This window comes from Melitaea cinxia, chromosome 7 (genome assembly GCF_905220565.1).
Source record: "Melitaea cinxia chromosome 7, ilMelCinx1.1, whole genome shotgun sequence".
Classification (NCBI taxonomy): domain Eukaryota; kingdom Metazoa; phylum Arthropoda; class Insecta; order Lepidoptera; family Nymphalidae; genus Melitaea; species Melitaea cinxia.
Window position 1 is genome coordinate 4,620,181 of NC_059400.1, and position 22,850 is coordinate 4,643,030.

At 36.4% G+C, this 22,850-nt stretch overlaps 1 protein-coding gene and 1 long non-coding RNA gene across 2 annotated transcripts in view; both read left to right on the forward strand.

Annotated features, from left to right (window-relative positions):
* The window catches only part of LOC123655230 (angiomotin-like protein 2), a 29,897-nt gene extending 10,765 nt beyond the window's left edge, over positions 1-19,132 (forward strand). Inside the window, exons 8-17 of the mRNA XM_045591057.1 lie at positions 542-650; positions 991-1,136; positions 1,530-1,669; positions 3,086-3,289; positions 3,840-3,974; positions 12,011-12,120; positions 12,735-12,881; positions 13,714-13,799; positions 17,869-18,081; positions 18,538-19,132. Coding sequence (XP_045447013.1) covers positions 542-650; positions 991-1,136; positions 1,530-1,669; positions 3,086-3,289; positions 3,840-3,974; positions 12,011-12,120; positions 12,735-12,881; positions 13,714-13,799; positions 17,869-18,081; positions 18,538-18,798 — 1,551 coding nt within the window. The 3' untranslated portion in view covers positions 18,799-19,132. The remainder of the gene's footprint in view (positions 1-541; positions 651-990; positions 1,137-1,529; positions 1,670-3,085; positions 3,290-3,839; positions 3,975-12,010; positions 12,121-12,734; positions 12,882-13,713; positions 13,800-17,868; positions 18,082-18,537) is intronic.
* A 2,744-nt stretch (positions 19,133-21,876) lies between these two features.
* On the forward strand, positions 21,877-22,539 carry LOC123655235. The gene is made up of 2 exons (XR_006743349.1): positions 21,877-22,282; positions 22,418-22,539. It is a non-coding gene; the product is annotated as an uncharacterized LOC123655235 (long non-coding RNA).
* Positions 22,540-22,850: the final 311 nt, after the last annotated feature.

The window sequence follows — 22,850 nt, forward strand, 5'->3', positions numbered from 1 at the left end:
AGTTAAGCAACGTCGGATACCGCGTAACGGTAGCTTTTTTTTTGTTTTTTTAATTTGTTTTTTTTTTTCAATTTGTTTATTTTCAATTAGTTTTTTTTTCAATTACTTTTTTGGCTTGGGGTAGGGTCGACAACGCGCTTGCGATACTTCTGGTGTTGCATGCGTTTATAAGCCACGGTCATTACTTACCATCGTGTAAGCCGTACGCTTGTTTGCCGACCTAGTTGTATATAAAAAAAAGAATTACTCATTAACTTGCTCTTATACTAACTTAAATAATCTTATCCTCGTAAATACTCACTTACTCATACTTCTGCTGAATCAATTTATCTTCCTCTCATTAAGATTAATTATCTCTCGGTCAGTAATTCTTTCATTCGTACATAGTAGTAATAACTGTTTAATTTTGAAAAGTGACCGTTGGTTTGACGTTTAGACAAATACTCTTTATTGGACACTATCAGAGAAAAAAAATTACACATGCCTTATTAATATATAACGTAAAGAACTGAAATGTAACGAGTCTGATACCGTGTGGTAGGTGGAGCTACTGTCGCAGGGCGTGCGCGCGGAGGGCGACAGCAACAGCGACGCGCTGCGCAAGGAACTGCAGAACAGGGAGATGCTCATCGCGCAACTCATCTCACAGAGTAATGTTTATGATAGTGATTAATTATTTTTACATGTTTGAGCCTTTAAATGTTTTTAATATTGTCAAAATATGATTTAGAAACAAACTTGTGCCCAACACAAAGTTGTACTTTGTGCGTTACCGAATTATAAGAAAGCCAAATATTCCGCACTATTATTGTTGCATTCATTTTCGTGTTATACAATAAATATAGAAATAACTCTTGTGGGAAGTTGTCTTTATTAGAAGTAGAAAAGTATTTATACAAATCGATGTACTTTTTTACCAGTCGTGGATGATTATGACGAGTAGATTTTAGGCCCAGCTACGTTTGTTTAGTATTTATTCGTACTTTGTAGACAAGGAGTTGGCATGTGCGAAAGAGCGACAGGAGATCGAGATGGCGGCACAGCGAGCTACACTGCAGGAGCAGCGCACGCACATCGATATCCTCGACACCGCGCTCACCAACGCCCAGGCCAACGTCGTACGTCTCGAGGACGAGGTACCAGCGCCACACTCAGACCCGTGCAGATACACACAGACACAACATTATACAGTTACATACACTCCATTTCTACAGTAACACCGCAACCACACTGACATCTCTGACACTGCACTAATCAACCGGGGACATATTTGGTGATGTTTCTACATTAGTGTCGGTGTTAAAATTTTTTGTTTGGGGAGTGTTATTTATATTTTGATTTTCAATTTTTTACTATCGGATATTTTATCCGTCGGTGTATTTGCCGCATAAGTTCTTACGATGTAGTATTAGTTTTTGCACTTAGTTGTATTATTGTAGTATCTTCCCCAAACGAATAAAGTAAACGCCGGCCGGGACGCGGGGCGGGCCCGCTAGCTAGCAGTGGTGAGCGTGTGTCGCCCTCCGCAGTGCCGGCACGCGGGCGGCTACGTGGAGCGCGTGCTGGGCCTGCAGCGCGCGCTGGCGTCGCTGCAGCAGGCGGCCGACCGCCGCGAGCTCACCGAGCGCAAGCTGCGCGCGCAGCTGGAGACCGAGCTGCAGGCGCTGCGGTAACCCTCGCCCGCTTACCTACCCACTAGCGGCCGCTTAATGCGTACAAGCTCGCGTGACTCGGGCAGTCGTCCTAAGGAATGAACTTGCTATAATAGTTTACTACCGAAAGCCTAACATACTGCCTTATATGTTCTTCAAATTAGCCCTAGCTATGATGCAATGATCACATAATCTTTTATTCCCACATCATCTTTACTTACTGTTTTTGTTTATACTGTGGTGTACAATAAAGCATATTATTTATATTATTCTCTTCCCGTGGGTGTCGTCAAGCATTGGGCGCGTTCCACTAAGCGTCCGGTACGCCTGCATCATGTTTTCACCATGTCGCCATATTGCGAGCACACAGCTGACGCCTGACACTTAACAGCGCCCAAATATGCGTTTCACTTATAAAATTCGCCCACAACGCCCGCAGAGTTTTTTACGTTAGTTGGACGGCAATTTTAGCGGTCGTGATTGATGGCATTGTGGGCCTTAGGTGGAACGCGCCATTGTTAATTACTCCAAACGACGTCACACGCTATCAGATAACGTGGCCTTTGGCGAGATTCTTAAACAAAAAATATTAAAACATGATTTTAAGTACCTAATAGGCTATAAATAAATTTTATTTTTTTATTTTATGGAAATAGGTATCCATAAAGATTAATTTAAAAAGCTTTATACAAATTTATCCGATCCCCTATTGTTAGTTCAAGAAGGTAACAGCGCACGTGCTTAGTGATTGATAATGTAGTGACGTAATGTGCGTGTGATTCGCGCGTGCCCGCGACGCGTGTATGCATTGTGTTTATTAGCAGTATGTAAATGGTAAATGATAGTGTGACAACGCGCTAGTGCAACGGTTACAGTACTGGCTTATGGCTGTTGCCTAGGGTTTATGTCAGATCTCCGCAGATGGCATATATATTAGTCATGTACGTTTTCCATTACAGGAGTAGGTACATTTTAGTTGGGGCGTCGACTGTGGGGCGTTTATTTATTTATTTACTTATTACTCGTAGTCGCCCAACGGTTGAAATTCGACCATAATTAAAAATTTAAATTATAAAAAACCAAAAAATAATGAAAATAAAGAAACTTTTTTAAAAATTTTCAAATTTACTAAAGACTGACAATCAAGAAAAAAGTATTATATACATGGTAGTGTGTGTATCATTTTTTTTTATTGATTTAATATGTTTTTATACATAATAAAAAAAATACTATTATGCACTCTTTCTCTATATAAACTATAAGTGTACAAAATTTCATACACCTCCATCCGCGCAATTTTCGTAAAAAGGGGTACAAATTTTTGCTTCACGCATTAATAATATATACATGTATGTATGTATAGATATATAGGGAAAATTTAGTTAAATTATTTGTAAATTAGCTAGAACGTACTAATGTGAAGCCACGCGCAGGTCGCGCGAGTGCGCGTGCGGCGGGGCGGGCGGCGCGGGCGGGGCGGGCGGGCGCGGCGGCGCGGAGGCGGAGCTGCGGCGTGCGCTGCGCGAGCGCGACGAGCGCCTGCTGGCGCTGGAGGGCGAGTGCGCCAAGTGGGAGCAGCGCTACCTGGAGGAGGCGGCGCTGCGCCAGGCCGCCGTCTCCGCCGCCTCCATACCCAAGTGAGCCTCCACCGCCAGTAATGTCATAAGTGCGCCAAGTGGGAGCAGCGCTACCTGGAGGAGGCGGCGCTGCGCCAGGCCGCCGTCTCCGCCGCCTCCATACCCAAGTGAGCCTCCACCGCCAGTAATGTCATAAGTGCGCCAAGTGGGAGCAGCGCTACCTGGAGGAGGCGGCGCTGCGCCAGGCCGCCGTCTCCGCCGCCTCCATACCCAAGTGAGCCTCCACCGCCAGTAATGTCATAAGTGCGCCAAGTGGGAGCAGCGCTACCTGGAGGAGGCGGCGCTGCGCCAGGCCGCCGTCTCCGCCGCCTCCATACCCAAGTGAGCCTCCACCGCCAGTAATGTTATAAGTGCGCCAAGTGGGAGCAGCGCTACCTGGAGGAGGCGGCGCTGCGCCAGGCCGCCGTCTAAACGTCGGGAGACAGTTTGCTTTTCATAACTTTTGCTATAAGACATCTGACGTCATAAAAAATACTAGGTACTAATAAGAGCTAAATTTAGACATGTCAATGTCTATTAAATATTAATGATTATTATTTTTTATTTTTAGGGATGCAAAAATAGCTGCGCTTGAAAAAACATCGGCCGAATCAGAGAGGTTAATGGCGGAGGCTCGCAGTGAAAAGATCCGTCACATGGATGAACTGCACTCAGCGCAGAAGAAAGTGGCTGATCTCGAGAGCAGGTGAGGAGAGTAAAAATATGTTTGGTATACTACTAAACATACAGTGGGCGTATTTTAGGATTCAGCGACCCGAAACATGGTAATTTGCTGCCCTGATAAATTAAGAAAAAGTCAAAAGTAGCGAATGTATATGTGCCGCACATTTCTGTAAGTAATTGATTGATAAAATTATCGATTTGTTGTAAAATTTTTCGGCTGACATTTTTTTGGTCCACCAATAAAATAATAGAGTCTGGGGAAAATATATGTTTCGTTGTATTGCTTGTTGCTTGTATTTTATTGATTGTTGTTTGAAGAGTTGGAGAAAATGAAAGATGTAAGAGAATAGATTACTGTATTACAAATTACATTGTTTAGCAAACACTTCGTACGACGAGAAGAAATATGGGAAAGAGAGATCAAATGTCAAATCACTGTCTTATATACCTAACGTTCTGTCACACCACTGATTGTCTATTGCACTCACAGTTTATATAAATACTTCACACCGATAACCGATAAATTAAGCATGGATCACACGATGTGAATCGTTATAGAGTTGCACCGCAATGAAAATGTGAGACGTTCCTTAACATACTCCCCCCGTTGAAGAATCCAGATTCTTCAACTCTGTGTCTTCATCGTCGAGTAACGGGCAGAGGCGAACCAGAGGACGGCGATAACAACCCACCGTGGTCTGAACATCAGCAACACGAGGAATCCCATCTGGCCCTGGATATAGCCTGGTTACTCGTCCGGTACTCCAGCATAACGGTGGCAGGGAGTCTTCACTTATGAGCACCAAGTCTCCAACCTTTAGTTTAGCCTTTTCTTCATTTTGTTGTATGATTTGCTTGAGACGTGCGTAGCGTTTTAATTGTGGTTCCCCTTCATTCTCCAAGGCGCGAGCCGGCAGCTCATTTAGTAGTCTTCCGATTAAGAAGTGCCCTGGGGAAAGGAAAAGGGAATCGTCAAGGGAACATGGATAATGGGCACAAGGGACGACTATTCAAAATAGCCTCCACTTGTGCAAACAAAGTTAAAATTGCTTTAAAAGTTAAAATTTCTTCAAAAGTTAAATGAAAATTCCCATGACTCGTTTATATATTATATATATGTTTGTTTGTTTGATGTATTGTTGATATGATGTTTTGCCGGTCGTACCAGCCTCCCATATGTCGCCGAAGTGAGGAGCTTAAGACAGAATGAATTTAAATTTTGATGCTTTGCTGAGCTGTAAATTCAGTTAACGCGATGTTTTGTATATCGGTGAATTTACTGAGCTCTCTTGCCGCTCCTACGAAATTGCGTTTGCTACCGGAATAGATCTCTGCTTGCCTAAACTTTGATATTCTCTTATGAAATGTATATATTGCGATTTTAATGAAATATATTTTTTTAAACGTTTTTCTAAATTTAATAATCGCCCTTTTGCCAAGTTATATGTTGCACCTAGACAATCAGGTGAATTGCGTAATGGAAGTCTGACACTAGACCTGCCAGAAGGAAGCCGTGAAGTGTGAGACCGAAAGTGGTTCTCACAGGCTAATTCCTTTTCGCTTAGAATAGTTTTTTGGTGAAGCTCTTCTAGCTTCCTAAATTTTGCTAGTAAATTGTTAATTTTGTTTTTCTTTGGGAGGTTATCATTGATAACTGAATGATTGCAAATTACTTGTTTAGCTTGATAAGAAATAGGACCACCAATCAACCAACCGAAACTGGAATATTGTAATGTAGGCTTGTTTGCACCTAAAGAAACACGTTCGTTTTTCAAGAGTTGCCAGAAAAGATCGGCTCCTATTAGTATATCAATAGGAGCTGGCTGATTGAAATCGGGGTCAGCTAAATGCAAGTGCGATGGTATGTTTAATTGTTGTATATTTATAGGTGCCTCAGGCAGATTCCCAATCAGCCTATCAAGCACAAGACAATTTAATTTAGTCTTATAATTGTTGTGAATGGATTTTAATTGGATCACACAGCTTTCTTTTGTTTGGTTACCTGAGTGACCGATACCAATAACATTAGTAGAAATTGGATTTGAATGAATTGCAAGTTTCTGTTGAAGAGATTTTGAAATGAAGGATGACTGACTGCCTGAATCCAACAAGGCCCGTACCTTAAGAGGCTCTTTAGTGATTGGATTCAAAATGTATACTTGGGCAGTAGTCAATAAAACTTTATTTGAATTTTTGTTTGAAAAATTTGCTATAGTTTCAGAGACCTCACTAGAGGCACTGTTGACCTTTGGCGTGTCAACTGGATTCAATAAAGTATTATGTTGTTTCTTGCATATTTTGCATAGCCCTAATCGACATTCGACTAAAGAGTGACCCTGCCTTAAACAATTAATACATAATTTGTACTTTGAAATATCGTTTAGTTTGTCCTTTCTGGACTTTGATTTGAATAATTGGCAATCATAAATCCTATGATTTTGATTGCAGACAACACACCTAGACAAAGTGCTATTGTCCTTTTGATTTGTAGCAATAAATGAATTTGAAATTTGTCGATCACGCTTAATATGATGATTATAATGATGATGATGATTATGATGATAATTGACAGGTCTTGAATGTTGCATTTTGCTATTGTTATTTGTTGAAATGTTATTATGAAAACTAGAACCTTGATCATTCTTATTGTGACGCGTACATTCAAGAATATAAGCCCTATCAATCAAAAATTTATTGAATTCTATTAAACTAGGAATTTCACCTAAACTGTTGCGTTGCTCTTCCCATTTAACCAGTGTTTGCGTATCGAGTTTAGATGAAACCAAATATATAATTAACGTGTCCCAGTGATCAGTAGGTTGACCTAGGTTAGCCAAAGCGCGTAAATTTTTTGAAACATGATCGACTAAAGAGCGTAATGAAGTGTCCGATTCGCGGTTTATTTTTTCAATATTGAATAATGATTTAATATGATAATTTACAAGTAATCTTTTGTTATTGTAACGTTCATAAAGTAATTGATAAGCGCTATTATAGTTGGCTGCGGAAACCTCAATGTTTGAAATTACCCGCGCCGCATCGCCTTCCAAATAAGAAATTAAATAATGAAATTTTTGAATCAATGAAATGCGGCTATTGTTGTGAACTAAATTATTAAAAGTATCTCGAAATTCTAACCAACGGAAGAACGAACCATCAAACTTTGCAATTTGTATTTGCGGCAAGGTTATATAATTTTCATTATTATGATCGCGACCACATTGAGCATCCTGGAATAAGGACTCACGGCGTCTCTTATCCTGTTCTAAATTCTTTAATTCATTTTGTTCTTCAATGATATTTTTTGCCATCGCGGTACATAATATGAAATCTTGCTCAATGCGTTCACGCTCATCGAGCTCTTCGTCTAAATTGTCAGAATTTATTAGTTCAATTTGAGTTTGCAGCTCATCATATTTAGCGGACAGATTCTCAAAGCGACTGAGCTTCAGTGAAAGCTCAGCGACTTTGATACCCGTCAGTTGAGATTGCCTTGTAATCTTGTCTAAATAGTTTTTGAATTTAGTAATTTGTCCTTTTATAGAACTGCGCTTTACAATTAAAACCTTTATCCCGGATTCTTTGTTCATAGTTGATACTGAAGGTTCGGACATTGTGAAAAATATAGATAGAAAATATTTTTTGTAATTATTGAAAATAGAAAACTGTATGAACTAGAATAATACTAAAATTATTTGTATATGAATAATATTAAAGTTATTTGTATTTGTATATGAATATGAACTGGATTAATACTAAAGTAATTTGAATTTTAATATGAATATGAACTAGAATAATATAAACTACAATTGAATTTAAGTTAATTAATTACAAGACACCTCAAAAAAGAAAAGAAAATAAAATGAAATGATGCAAATGTCTTAGCTGAAGCTCCTCAATCGACGACACATAGAAGACAGGCGCGTAGCGGCAAGACAAGATGGCAGAAGCCCCAACCACGTTGGTGCGCTTCATGTACCGCAACGCTGAAATAGTCGGCCAAATCGTCTAAGCATCGCACAATAAATAGGATTGAGGTTCAATATTGCCTTTAGAATTGAATTAATTTTGAAATGAATTGAACCAACTTTGAAATGAATTGAATTATGTTGATAAGTTAATGTTGTATCAAGTAAGGGAATTTAGATAAAGTTAAATGTAATTAAATTGTATGAAGTATTGAATAAACATTTGTAATAATGTATGGAAAACATTTGTATTAGGTGTGACACACCTTGAAGTAAAGAAATAAAAATCTGAAGCAGTTAAACTAGTAATATAAAACATTAAATTTAATTTATTTAGTAAATTTAGAATAAAAATAATATGCAAGTAAATTGAAAACTACTGTTATAAAATATTAAATTTAATGTCTTAATGAAAGAAATTTGGAATAAGAAGTTATTGTGAAATATTAATTTTAATGTATTGATGAAAGAAATTTAGAGGTTAAGTTGAAAAATATTATTGTAAATTTGTATTAAATGAAGAAATTCGAACAAGAAAATTGAATATAAGAACACATGTTTGTTTAATGTAGTACGGCAATTAAGAAATTAAACCAAAAATCATTGTAAATTTGCAATAGCGGAATGTTTATTTTGAAATATAAATGGAAATAGGAAAAAAGATATATAAATTTAAGAGATTAGGATGGATTAGGATTTAGGATTGGTAATCATAATTATTAAAAATAGGATTGATTAGGATTGGGAATCATGGGTTTGGATGAATATAGGGCACTTATCTTATCATGCTGCGAGGTGCATCACTGCTCGGCAGAAGACGTCGGCCATGTGTTCCTTGGATCTTGTTTTGAAGTCTTTTGTTCGGGCGCCAAATGTTTCGTTGTATTGCTTGTTGCTTGTATTTTATTGATTGTTGTTTGAAGAGTTGGAGAAAATGAAAGATGTAAGAGAATAGATTACTGTATTACAAATTACATTGTTTAGCAAACACTTCGTACGACGAGAAGAAATATGGGAAAGAGAGATCAAATGTCAAATCACTGTCTTATATACCTAACGTTCTGTCACACCACTGATTGTCTATTGCACTCACAGTTTATATAAATACTTCACACCGATAACCGATAAATTAAGCATGGATCACACGATGTGAATCGTTATAGAGTTGCACCGCAATGAAAATGTGAGACGTTCCTTAACAAATATATTTCGACTGACTTTTTTACCTATCTTACCTATCTTTGTTAAGTAAATAGCAAGTTACCTTGATACCTTTGTTTCAGAGGTGACAGTTTATTATTAAAAATTATAAGAGAAAAATTATCCATAATTTTATGCTTTTCACATCCATAGTGCGTATGCTCGGCTTGCGCCACCCCTCGCTCGTAAAATGTCCCCTCGCGCCTAGGGCCTTTTATCCCTAAAGGGATATTTCCCTCGTCAATGAAAACATTTGTTTAGTATGTTTTCATAACAAAAAAGAAAATATATATGATATTTTTTTCTAGTGCTCATGTGCTTCAAACAAGGAAATTATTCTTAATAGAAGAAAATGAATATGGTATTGCTAGATTTATATTATAACTAGCTGTGCCCGTGGCTTCGCCCGCGCTGAAATCAGTGTGTCACAGCGTTTTCCCGGTAAACTTCCAGTGAAACTCTCATCAAAATCGGCTTAGCCGTTCCGTAAACCTTCCTCTTGAAGCCCTCTCTCCGTCGGTGAAACCGCATGAAAATCCGTTCAGTAGATTTTGAGGGAATCAATCACATACACTTTTGGGGACTTTGTTTTATAAAACACTAACTGTTGCCCGCGACTACGTCCACGTGAAGCGCGCATCGCGTCGAACAAAATGGTTCGTTGAATTCGTGAGAATTGTGGCATGAAATAATGTAGTAATAATATAGTATTGTAGTGTAAATATGTTTAAAATAAGTATACTACTTGCAATTTAGTTTTTAATATGGTTCTGCGTAAATATATGCCACTGAATAGCGTAACGCACGCTCCTCCGTGACTCCGTGACGACAGGGGTAAATAAAAAAGTAATATAGTAAAGTAAAGGTTGGATATTGTAAAAAATATTTTTTTTTGTACTATTTAAAGGTGATCAATATAAATGTTTCTTGAACGCATAGGGTTGCAAACGCGGCTATTTTCCTTTAAACCGCCCCTGCTGTATATGTTTCATACAAACTATCAACCCCAATTAAACCCCCTTAGTGGTAGAATATCGCAAAATCCGTTCTTAGCGGACGTCTACTAATTATAATCTACCTCCCTGCCAAATTTCATCTTTGTCCATCCTGGATGGATGGACCATCCAGCGGTTTTTGAGTTCTCGTGATGAGTGAGTTAGTGACCTTTTTCTTTTATATACATTACGATGCATTATTCCTTAGGGGTCGAGTATTGTAAAATCCGTTCTTAGCGGATGTCTACACTTTATAAGGAATCTACTTGCCAAATTTTAAGTTTGTGACTGTTATAATTTCGGAGATTTCGTGATGAGTAAGTCAAACTACCATCCCCCGTTTTAACCTCAAAAAGAAATGGATTTCTAAAGATACATTATTTGGACACCTTCTCACCATCTAAAGAGCATACATTTTAAATTTCAAGTCTCTTACTTCAAAAACATAGGACTTTCATACAAATTTCCAACCCCTGTTTTATCCCCTAGGGGGTCGAGCTTCGTAAAATCCGTTTTTAGCGGATGTTTTCGCCCTATAAAGAACCTACCTGCCAAATTTCAAGTTTGTAGCTGTTATAGTTCTGGAGATTTCGTGATGGGTGAGTCAACCTACCATCCCTCCGTTTTAACTCCAAAAGGAAGTTTATTTCTAAAGATACATTATTTGCACTCCTTCTCACCATCTATAGAGCATACATTTTAAATTTCAAGTCTCTTACTTCAAAAGCATCTAGGACTTTCATACAAACGTCCGACCCCCGTTTTATCCCCTTAGGGATCGAGTATTGTAAAATCCGTTCTTAGCGAATGTTTACACCCTATAAGAAACCTACTTGCCAAATTTCAAGTTTATAGCTGTTATAGCTTCGAAGATTTCGTGATGAGTAAGTCAACCTACCATCCCCCGTTTTAATCCCAAAAGGGAGTTGATTTCTAAAGATACATTATTTTGGACACCTTTTCATCATCTATAGAGCATATATTTTAAATTTCAAGTCTCTTACTTCTAAAACATAGGACTTTCATACAAACTTCCAACCCCCGTTTTACCCCCTTAGGGGTCGAGTTTCATAAAATACATTCTTAGCGGTAGTTTACGCCCTATATGAGCGTACCTGCTAAATTTCAAGTTTGTAGGTGTTATAGTTTCGGAGATTTCGGGATCAGTGAGTCAACCTACGATCCCCCGTTTTAACCACAAAAAGAAGTTGATTTCTAAAGATACATTATTTGAACATCTTTTCACCATCTATAGAGCATACATTTTAAATTTCAAGTTCCTTACTTCAAACACATAGGACTTTCATACAAACTTCCAACCCCCGTTTTACCCCCTTAGGAGTCGAATTTCGTAAAATACATTCTTAGCGGTAGTTTACGCCCTATATGAAGCGTACCTGCTAAATTTCAAGTTTGTAGGTGTTATAGTTTCGGAGATTTCGGGATCAGTGAGTCAACCTACGATCCCCCGTTTTAACCCCAAAAAGGAGTTAATTTCTAAAGATACATTATTTGAACATTTTTTTACCATCTATAGAGTATACATTTTAAATTTCAAGTCCCTTACTTCAAAAACATAGGACTTTCATATAAACTTCCAACCCCCGTTTTACCCCCTTAGGGGTCGAGTTTCGTAAAATCCGTTCTTAGCGGATGCCTACGTCTTAAAAGGAGCCTACCTGCCAAATTTCAAGTTTGTAGGTGTTATAGTTTCGGAGATTTCGTGATGAGTGAGTGACCTTTCGCTTTTATATATATTATTATAGATTATTTCTGTTATAATATTTAGACCGTCGTCTATTATAATTTCTATTCATAATCTTCTATTATATTTTTAATGTTCTAATAAACAAAAAAAAAAATTTATGTTTATCATGTATTGTTTGTTTCTGCAGAGTCAAGGAGTTGGAATCTAAAGTAGCAGAGCGTGATGCGATGATAAAGGTGTTACAGAAACACACAAGTGCAGCTTCTCTGAGGAACAACTCTAGTCGTGAGGAACTGGGTAAATTAAATATCAATCATTTTATGTAGGTACTAGGTTACTATGTTTTGAAAATATAAGTAATTTTTTTTTTAATTTTCATAATTATATTGTTTAAATTTTGTCACACTTATAGGTACTACTTGCCACTATTAGTCAAATATTAACACAAATTGTAAAAATGTTACATTTTTTTTTGGTAAAAGGTTTTATATGTTGACATTATTTTAGTAATATGACAAATAATGAATTAAAAAGTTTTAAGTGGTAGCTATTTACAATAATGTACTCGAGCAGGTATGCTAAATTTTAGAGGCCTATACGCAGATACTAGAGTAGAGTTTCGCCTGGAAAGCTTTAAATAAGTATTCATATCTTTGGGAGTTTTAGTTTCGTTTATCCAGTCTATCTGATGAATATCGAACTTTTTAGTACTTAAAATGATACGCACACCATAGGTATAATAGTTTTGAACTTGCTAGCCCGAGATCCTTGCAGGTCGCTTTTCAATTCATTTTAACATTCCACAGCTAGGTATTGACCTATTTGTCCATGTAGGAGAAGGGTCGGAGTTTAATTCACCACGCTGCTACACTGCGGGGCCTCGTAGCTAATACGTTATATCGATGTTCCAGTGGGGCTGTCGTCGGGGGCGTCGTTCTCATCGGCGGAGGGCGTGTCGGGGGTGTCGGGCGTGGCGGGCGCGGTGGGCGCGGCGGCGGCGGGGCGCTACCGCCACCTCGCGCGCCGCAACTACTCGCCGCACGCCGACAACGCTAGCGGTACGCGTGCACCCAGCCACAGGCCTCCACGTAGGAGAAGGACTAGAACTTAATCCACCGCGCTGCTCCCCTGCAACTTGGTGGATATGTCCCTACTATGAGTAACGATCACTATCAGGTATTTATGATAACAACCGGGACCGACGGCTCAACGTGTTTTTCGAGGCTCGGTGGGGTAACCCACGAGGACAGACATCCAAACCGGAAAGGATATTTTGTACAAATACAAATATCCATCCCGAGCGGGATTTGAACCCGGAAACCGTCGTTGTTTTAGGCGACTACGCGCAGCACTACAGAGTGGCTGTTTAGCCGGTATATAATACGAGTAGGGCCAAAACTGTACTCATGCCGTTATTTCAAAGGATGTTTTATCGGATCATCATTCATCATTACAGCCTATACAGTCCACTGCTGGACATAGGCCTCCACAAGTTTACGCCAAAAATAGCGTGAACTCATGTGTTTTGCCCATAGTCACCACGCTGGGCAGGCGGGTTGGTGACCGCAGGGCTGGCTTTGTCGCACCGAAGACGCTGCTGCCCGTCTTCGGCCTATGTATTTCAAAGTCAGCAGTTGGATGGTTATTCCGCCACCGGTCGGCTTTTTAAGTTCCAAGGTGGTAGCGGAACTGTGTTATCCCTTAGTCGCCTCTTACGACACCCACGGGAAGAAAGGGGGGTGGCTATATTCCTTAGTACCGTAGCCACACAGTACTATCGGATACACTCAGTCAAATCGGACAGACCACTGAGAGTTTCCAGGGAGCAGAGGCTAAGAACCGCTGGGTTAAAGTAATAATTAGTGTTAACAATGTCGGCGCTGGGTGCAGGCTGCGGGTTCGACAGCTCGTCGCTGCGCCTGGAGGAGCAGCTGGCGGCGCTGGAGTCGCGCCTGGAGCGGCCGCCCGTGCCCGCCGTGAGTTTCCTCCCCGACGCGCCGCACGCGCACTCCCCGCACTCCTCGCACTCGTCGCACTCCTCACACTCCTCCCACTCTTCACACTCCCGCCCGCATGTCAACTACTACTGATTTATACCTACTTCTCTACACACCACACTAATACCCCAGTAAATCCAGTTGTGCGGTCATAGGATTTAGGAATTTGTATTGGTCATACAAACCACCATAAAATTTGGTTGGCGTGTTCTGGGCGTGTGTGCTTATATATTGTTTCCGGACCCCTAGCACAAGAAAAATTCCTACTGGGAGCCATTGAGTGTGAAACCTTTATCTATATACACAAAATATACACACATACACACACATAATACACATACCTACACTGATAAAAAACTTGCCTGGAATAAAATTCGAATATATTCTATGATCAAAAATATCGGTTCCTTTATCCTTTGCCTTGCGGTTTGATTTTCGCCTACACTAACTATTTTATCAAAAACATATTCATTTTATATCTTGGGTTTTGTGTAGTCTCAATTGAATTTGTACATTGTAGAGTATAGACTCTATCAGGTAAAATCTCTTTACTTGGTATTGCAGTGTTAAAGATAATTCAGTCCTCAGTAAAATAGTAAAATTATTTAATTATAAATTTTACTGCTTTGTACAAATTGATGTGAAACAAATTAAAATCATGTATAAGTAAAAATGTCATAAATATTTATTATAAAAATAGCTTTGATGTAAACAACAATTTAAATAGAGATAACTTTGTTAATATATATTCAAACCTTCTTATTCTTACAATTTAATAAAAAATAAAAAATTGTAAAAGTTTATATATACGTCAATGTCTTACTGGAATTGGTATTCACTGATAAAAAGTAATTATATATACAACAAAGTAATAATACATTCCACTATTTTCCAATAGTTTTGAAGTATTCCATTAACATTCCTCATAATGTGAATGTAAATGTTTAGACTCATCTAATCTTGTGTAGCTTCTGTGTTGTGTGGTTTTAGATTGTTTTAATTGATTTTGTCTAACAATAAGCTTCTAACTACTTAATATTAAAGCAGAACTCAACCGAGATTCATTGTAAATTTGTATTGTATTAACAATAAAAATCTGTAAAATATCTAAATTGTCGTCAGTATTAAAATGTAAATACAACGTAAACAATCGACACGAGTTCTCGAAATATTTTGACTGCCGTTTTCCTAATAAGGTCTCTTTCACTTAGTTAAACTCATATATATATATATATATATATATATATATATATATATATATATATATATATATATATATATATATATATATATATATATATATAATGTATTGTTTTACGTGTATGTAGAGTAAAACGTAGAAAGTTATGTACGTCCAGGTAATTTTACGACTTATATAATTGTACGATTATCGGGGCAAGTTTACGACTTATTAAGTCCGATTTATTTTTATTTTCCGTATTTTTCGAAATTAAATATAGAAATACACAATATAAGAACTGTTGCACAGTAAAAATGTAACTTATGATATTTTGACAGTGTGCCTTATTCTCTCGCCTTAATATATATACAGTTTATACAAAAATGTCGGTGCCAATGTGAATTGTGTAGATTTATAAGAATCTCTGTGGTATTCAAATGGAATTTTACTCCACTAGTCGTTGTAATTCGTTATTAATATAATCATAGGTATATATTGAAGATTTTATATTTTATTATTAAAATGTTGTTTTAAAGAGTCCAACAAATTTTCTTAATACTGAATTGCAGCAATAGCTGTGAAGGATTGGTCACAAAGCACACCAAAGTTAGAATAAAGATAACTTGTATGAGCGAACGAAGGAGCTCCTTGTAAAGTGTTACGGGATGAATTCTGTAATATGATATTTTTACGTTACTATTCCTATTTATTTTAGTCGTAATGCTACTTATTATTGTATCTACATATTATGTAGATTGTCAATATGTATGTATAGGTTTTGATTGTAAATGTATAGGTTTTAGAGACGAGTTGTTATTTTTTGTTAAATCTTTTTTATCTTTTTAAATTAAAGATAAAAATATGATGTATACAATTTTCCTTGTAATATATTTGTATGATGTATTTCGGTGCATTTTATATCGTCTATGCCGTCGAGCTGTCAAAATGAGGCTTCACGAATAAGATCTTACATTAAGCGAGTTTATACAAATGATATTTTGATAAACGATTTTGTACTCGATATATTTTTACGAGCATGTTGAATAATAAAAATACATGTTTTGTTTGTTGTAGTTTTAATATAAATACCTAATACTAGAAGCTTTGAGTTTAGCAAGTATTAACATTACATATTTTTTGGAGCTTGGAATCCTGAAAAAAATATAAGAACTAATTTATCTGTTCCATTTTAGTACTTAAAAGATAAGTTATATTGATTTCGGGATTATAATGCTAAAATGTTTTGAAGCTTTTTTTTAATAACAAGACATGATTTTTTGTGAAGTGACGTCCATTGACATTGCTGTTGTAAAAGCACTACTACAATTTCAGCGGCTGAGTTTCCTGAATAAATCTATGAGCTGCTAAAATCCATTTTTGGTAGGCATCAACAGGAACTAGTATGCTTAAAATTTAGAGCAGAGTCCGACCGGGTAAATATCTCGACCTTACAGGAGATTACAAACAATACTGCTTTCAAGTAGTGTTGTGTTCCTGTGGTGAGTAACGTAGCAAGAGCACCTGGGGAGGATTGGAGGTGGCAACACTTGCAATGTTTGATCATCAATGTCAATATGCTACGGCAATCGCTTATCACCAGGCGAGCCGTACGCTTGTTTACCACCGGAATTATATTAAAAATAAAAATAAAAAAAATGAAAACTAAAAAGTAGTACTTCCAAATAAAAATAGCATATAATAATTGGTTTATTAATGGTCGTTGTTTTGACGCAATTACCGTCAAACATCCATATAAGAGCCTCAGTGTACCGTGACAAGTACTCGTATTAAAGTGGTGATGTTACAACTTTCTTCAGCACTGCTTCCGTAATGAGGTAAGAGTTACTTATTATATTCGCGTTTGTTTGTATCGCTCCATTGTGCCAGATCGATAACTTAACAACAGAGGTGTTATTGGAACGAGGTTCCCTATCGCGTGGTACACGCACTGAGCGAGCTGGGAGCAAGATCGAAAAAAGCGTAACAAGACATTCATGACACTTCTGGCTCAAAGTATAGGTACAATTAGATCTCAAACATATGTCATATTTTAGTTACCACAAACTAATTTCTACTATGATGGAAAATGATGATTAAATATATCTTAACTTTTGTTTATTTTTATTATAAATAATAATTAATGTTTGTTTCTAAAATTAAAAAAAATATATTACTCGAAATAAAATTATACGGTTCCTAAATTTACTTAATCATCCTCCGTAATTCAGTGTTTAATTTATATTTTATTTATTTATTTCATGTACATCTTTGTGTTTTTTAAGTATAGTTACCATTTACTCTACATTCATTGATATCATCATCATCATCATCATAATAAATCGTAATAATTATACGTATAGAAATGAATATATTTCACTAGAAATTTTTCAATTTAACTCTGATAATTGATATTTTACAATATAAATTTTATTACTGTATAGCAAACGTGTACTAACAGCGATAGGAACTTCGTTCCGACCAAGGACCGTAGCCTGTTTTATTCATTAACAATTTGTCATTCTTTTTGCATTAATCTTAACACTTTTTAACATAAATATATTTTCTATTTAAAATGCGGTTATTTTAATATGACAAACAGACACTTCAATTTTATTTATGTGTATAGATAAGAATGACTGAAGATACTCTTATAAAAAATGGAAATTATCTAACGCTACAAGTTTAATATGTTACGATGGCACTTACAGTAAGCTGATTCCTCACGCTAATAAACACTCGGCCGATCGTCGTCGGTACGTCTTTCCGTGATAGTTCCGTGCTATCTTTTCTTTGAAAATCTTTATTAATCTTACAAGTTGAGAAGTCGGACGACTTTTTATGGTTGTTTAAATAAAATTTACACTATAGCGAGGTCTATGCTGCTTCCCTGGTCTGTCAACGGTGGGCGGGCGGGGCGGCCGCGGCGAGGAGGCGCTGCTGCTGGAGCGGCAGGGCCGCGCCTCGCAGCAGACGCGCTCTTCCAGCCTGCCGCCCCCGCCCTCCGCGCTGCCGCGCCCTCCGCGCAAGCCCTCTACTAGAAACACGCGCTACGACAGACTCGAACACAGGGACGCGAGGAAGGTTTGTGTATCCAATGCTAGAAGATTATAGCATGTATCATTCGCCCTCCACGCAGCCGCGACCGCCTCGCAAGCTCTCAGCTAGAAACACACGCTACTATCGACTCGCACAGGGACGCGAGGAAGGTTTCTGGAAATCTGGAACAGCTCGACTGGGGAAGTGCCTCAACATTAAAAAAGATACATCCAAATAATACTTTTTGCAAGCACTGTTGCATTCCTGTGGTGAGTAAGGTGGCTAGTGCTTCTGTGGGAGATTGAAGGTAGGACGGCAAAACGCTTACGATGCTTCTGGTGTTCCAGATTGTCTTAAGCTACAGAAATCGGATACCATCAGATGAGCCGTACGCTTGTTTGCCGACCTTGTTGTATAAAAAAAATGATTAAAATCGGTTCAACATCTTTGGAATATTACAATATTATAAAAATCTGTTTCATGTGCGAACAAATATTTTAGGACTCCGACGGATCAGGTTCGATAGCGTCAACGGCATCCCGCAGCTCACCCTCGCCCTATGACACGGTGCGCAAGTTGCCCTCCGTGCCCACGTCGGCGTCACTGCCCGCGGCTGAGTCACGTGAATCCCTCGTCCGACCGCGAGACTCAAGCCTCCCATCGCCCTCCAAGCTGGCTGTATACGCTGCAGCTCGACGCCGCTCCGCCGAATCTGCTAAAGATACCAATAAACGCACGCACCATTACCGCATACAATTTTAATAAATTAATTATTTAAACGTACAAGACTAAGAGAATAACAAAAAGTTGCGAGATATGATGATAGCTGCTCCTAGGTAACGTAGCAACCATAGATGGAGATAAATATATAATGGCAAATTTCGACAAGGTCAAATAAAAAATTAGGAATTCCGCGAAAGAATTGGGAAAATAATTCAATGTCAGCAGATAAACCCACATACAAATGGACAGACGAAACTAAATAAGTAGCTGGAGGTTCTTAGTTTTTTGTAAAATGGTTTATTTGTATTGTAATTCATTTAAGACTGGTTCCGGCGTGCGTACAAAGTACACATGTCAGAATTGAAAGTTCTTTGTCAAAGAAATTTTTAAGTCACGTTTATATTTATACAAATCTAAAGCTTTAGATTCCGTTTCAGCGCCATCGACAAAAACGTTGCCGTTTCATCCATAAAAATGTTACCCTCATGCGCTTATAGAAGTTTCACTTCAAAAATAACGAGTAATTATATTAAAATTATATAGGTATCACGCTTAATTTTTCGAATGAATTGATAAAAAAAAAATACTTTAGGCTTCAAGTTAAATTTAACATACTTTCTGTGTTTTAATTTATTTTATTTGTATAGATTGGACATAATTTAATATAACCCTTGGAAAGTTTGTCCTTTACAGATGAACTTGCGTTGTCAGTTGCGGTTACAGTTCAACTAGTTGTGTTTTTTACAATCTATCTATATTACTGGAAAAAATGATTTTTTAAATTGTTTCATTACTACTAGATTTTATTAATATTACACTGAATTATAATAAAAGGTCTCTAATATTTTTTATTTGTTGAAACTTTGTTGGCTTTTATTGTTTTTTCGTGTTTTAAAATATTGGTACTAATTTATTTATTTAAAACGTTTTATTAGAAACGAAGTATGCACACATACACGCACATAAATATGTATATGACTAAATTACATAACTTATTAAAAATATATTTATCAAAAAATAAATAGAAAATCCATATAATCAATTGTACAAGACTAGTTGTATTTTTAAAATGAAAGACTGGTTTCAATATCTAAAAGAAGTTGTTATTTTTAAATATTTGCATTTATTTCAACTATTTCATTTAAGCGCGAATGTTTCGTACAACACAAGAAATTAAAACAATTGTTAAGTTATCAAAGCTTTCAATAAAAATGAAAATATGCATATCAACGAAATAATGACACTGAATACACGTTTACTTGTATAAGTAGGTACATATAAAATACCACATATTTACACGTCATAATTATATTTTATGTAATACAAATAAGTACTTATTGACTAGCCTGCGCTGCACCAGTTTGCAGTGACCCTGTTTTTTGTTCCAAGTTGTGTGGATTCGATTCCCGCCTCGATTCTAGGTGTAATATCTATAATTTATTTATATATAAAATACAGACATAGTCATAAAGCATAGCAGCATAACCTTAGGAACAGACGGCCGTGTGGCGTACGTTGAATATATTTATTTATATTTACTAGTGCCAGTATTTTATGTTATTCATAAACATATATTTCTTATTTATAAAGAAAATACTCGAAAATCGTTGCATCTATTTCTGAAAGAAATTGTTTGTATGACGATAGCATAGGGTCGAAAGATTTGTTATCTTTGATGTTGGAGATGCATCATTTTCTGTATTAGAATTGGTCTAATACAAAACTATGAGTCTTTATATGATTTTTAATTAAACTGTTACTAAATTTTTTAGAAAACAACATTTCTGTAAAGATAAGTTATACGTTATATTATGTTTTATAATATATGTATAATAGAATTTAGACTGGGCCAAAAAAACCGTCTAGTTTTTAATGATATATATAAATCACGTGTAACGCGAAAAAAAAACGATAAATTACTTTTAATTTAACTTCAACGTCGAATAACTTTAAAAGGAGTGAATTTAATTTAAAATGTTCAGTAACTTTTTTGTGGTATTAAATTTCCTTTGAGAATAAGTATTTTGAACCATAAAATTATTTATATTTCTGGTAATCATAAAAATCCAAAATCGAAACGCAAAATTGAAAAAATAAATTAATGTTTAAGGCACGCTTACAATTAAACGGGTTGTTTTACATTAATTAACTAAGAAAGCTTTTTTCTCGGAAATTTAATTTCCTTAAAGAATACGCATCGCTCAAATTTTTCAGATTGATAATTGACGAGTTTTGTGTAAAACAATGCGATTACTTTTCGATCTTTTTAAAAAACCAACAGTCGTAACGATACACTCTTAATAGGCTCAAACTTTCACTATTATCTTTTTTTATCTTCATGAATGATATTTTCACAGTATCATTAAAAAAATTGTCGTTTTTTGGCAAAGTCATATATAATATATATTTTGTGACTACTATTGTACTATTTTATTATTTATTTAATAAATAGCCGCCTCACACATAACTGCCCTCACTAGGATTTACTCCTATTTCGGGGGTCTAGAAACACACACAATCCACAAGAATAAACGCCCAGACCACGGCAAATATCTGTAAGGCCAATACAAAGGTATGCGATGTGCGGGAATCGAACTCGCAACCACCAGCACAACAGCCATAATCCAGCGCTGTGAACATTACGCTAACACGTCGTCCTTGACATACTTCTGATTAGGTTTATTTTTTTCTTGACAAATCACCACACAGTATAAAACAAAGTCGCTTCCCGCTGTCTGTATGCTTAGATCTTTAAAACTACGCCACGGATTTTGACGCGCTTTTCTTTAGTAAAGTTAAGTTTATATTTAAGTGATTCCAGAGGAAGGTATATATGTATAATACATTCATAATATAGTAGAGAAATACTGAGTTTTTTCAACCGTGCGAAGCCGGGGTGGGTCGCTAGTAAAATATAAACTGACGCAGTTTCTTCTGTTGTTTGCGCATACATTATGACAATAAAATACAGTATGTATACAAAATTATCATATTGCTTGAATTGCTTTGCCATAGACTATTTTCTTCTTTCTAAATCAATAGAATGCCTTGAAAATAAACAATACAAAATATCGTTAAATTGTAATTTATAATACCTCATTATTATATTTACCTTTACTAAAGAAAAAAAAGAAATGTAAAACATTTTTTTTTAAGTCGAAATATTATGTTGTGTTATTTATTTAGTTTTATAAGTATTAGTCACTGTGTTCGTTTTGATTGTGTAGTGCAGGTTGTCTTATTTATTGTTAGCACTTTTGGACTAATTTAAAATCTTTGTTTTTGCTCATTTTTATAAATTTAAGTTTTAATTTTTATAAATTAGTCTCAAATATTCAACACCTTATAATATTTCAGAAATTACATTTATATTTTTAAGTAAGGAGTAGCATCGATCTTTCAAAATATACACATTTTTTGTAATTTTTAATGTTATTTTTAGTTAAAAAAATATTTCATTATAATTACAAAGTCATCTAGTCTTATGCTATTTTATATGTATGTATCTTTTATCAATAAGTAGGTATCATCATTACAGCCTATACAGTCCACTGCTGGACATAGGCCTCCACAAGTTTACGCCAAAAATAACGTGAACTCATGTGTTTTACCCATAGTCACCACGCTGGGCAGGCGGGTTGGTGACCGGGGTAAGTAGGTATAATTTATATGTATGCCTATTTAGAGTACGTTTATACAAAATATCGAACGATTGTTGATACATTAATTTTATCTATAGAAATATTTTAAATATTAGTAATAAACGAATTTTTTGGTCCTAACTTGGTTTTTTATCTACTCCAGATATATACTTTGCGTGATAATTTTTTTTAACTTAATATCCATTTTATAGGAAAACTATTAGGTACATAAAATTTTTATGTAATTTTAGAAGAATACAATCTTCTTAGATGAAAAATAAACAAGAAAGTCCTCACATAATAAATCGAAAAACTTATTGTGACTAAATAAACTAAATTAAAAAACAAAGCAGAAACGACTGCCTTGATCCTGACATCAGCCAAGTATACGAGCGCGCGGCCTCGAATACGTTTGCGCAACGTCCTCGGTACCTTCATGCGCAAGATTGC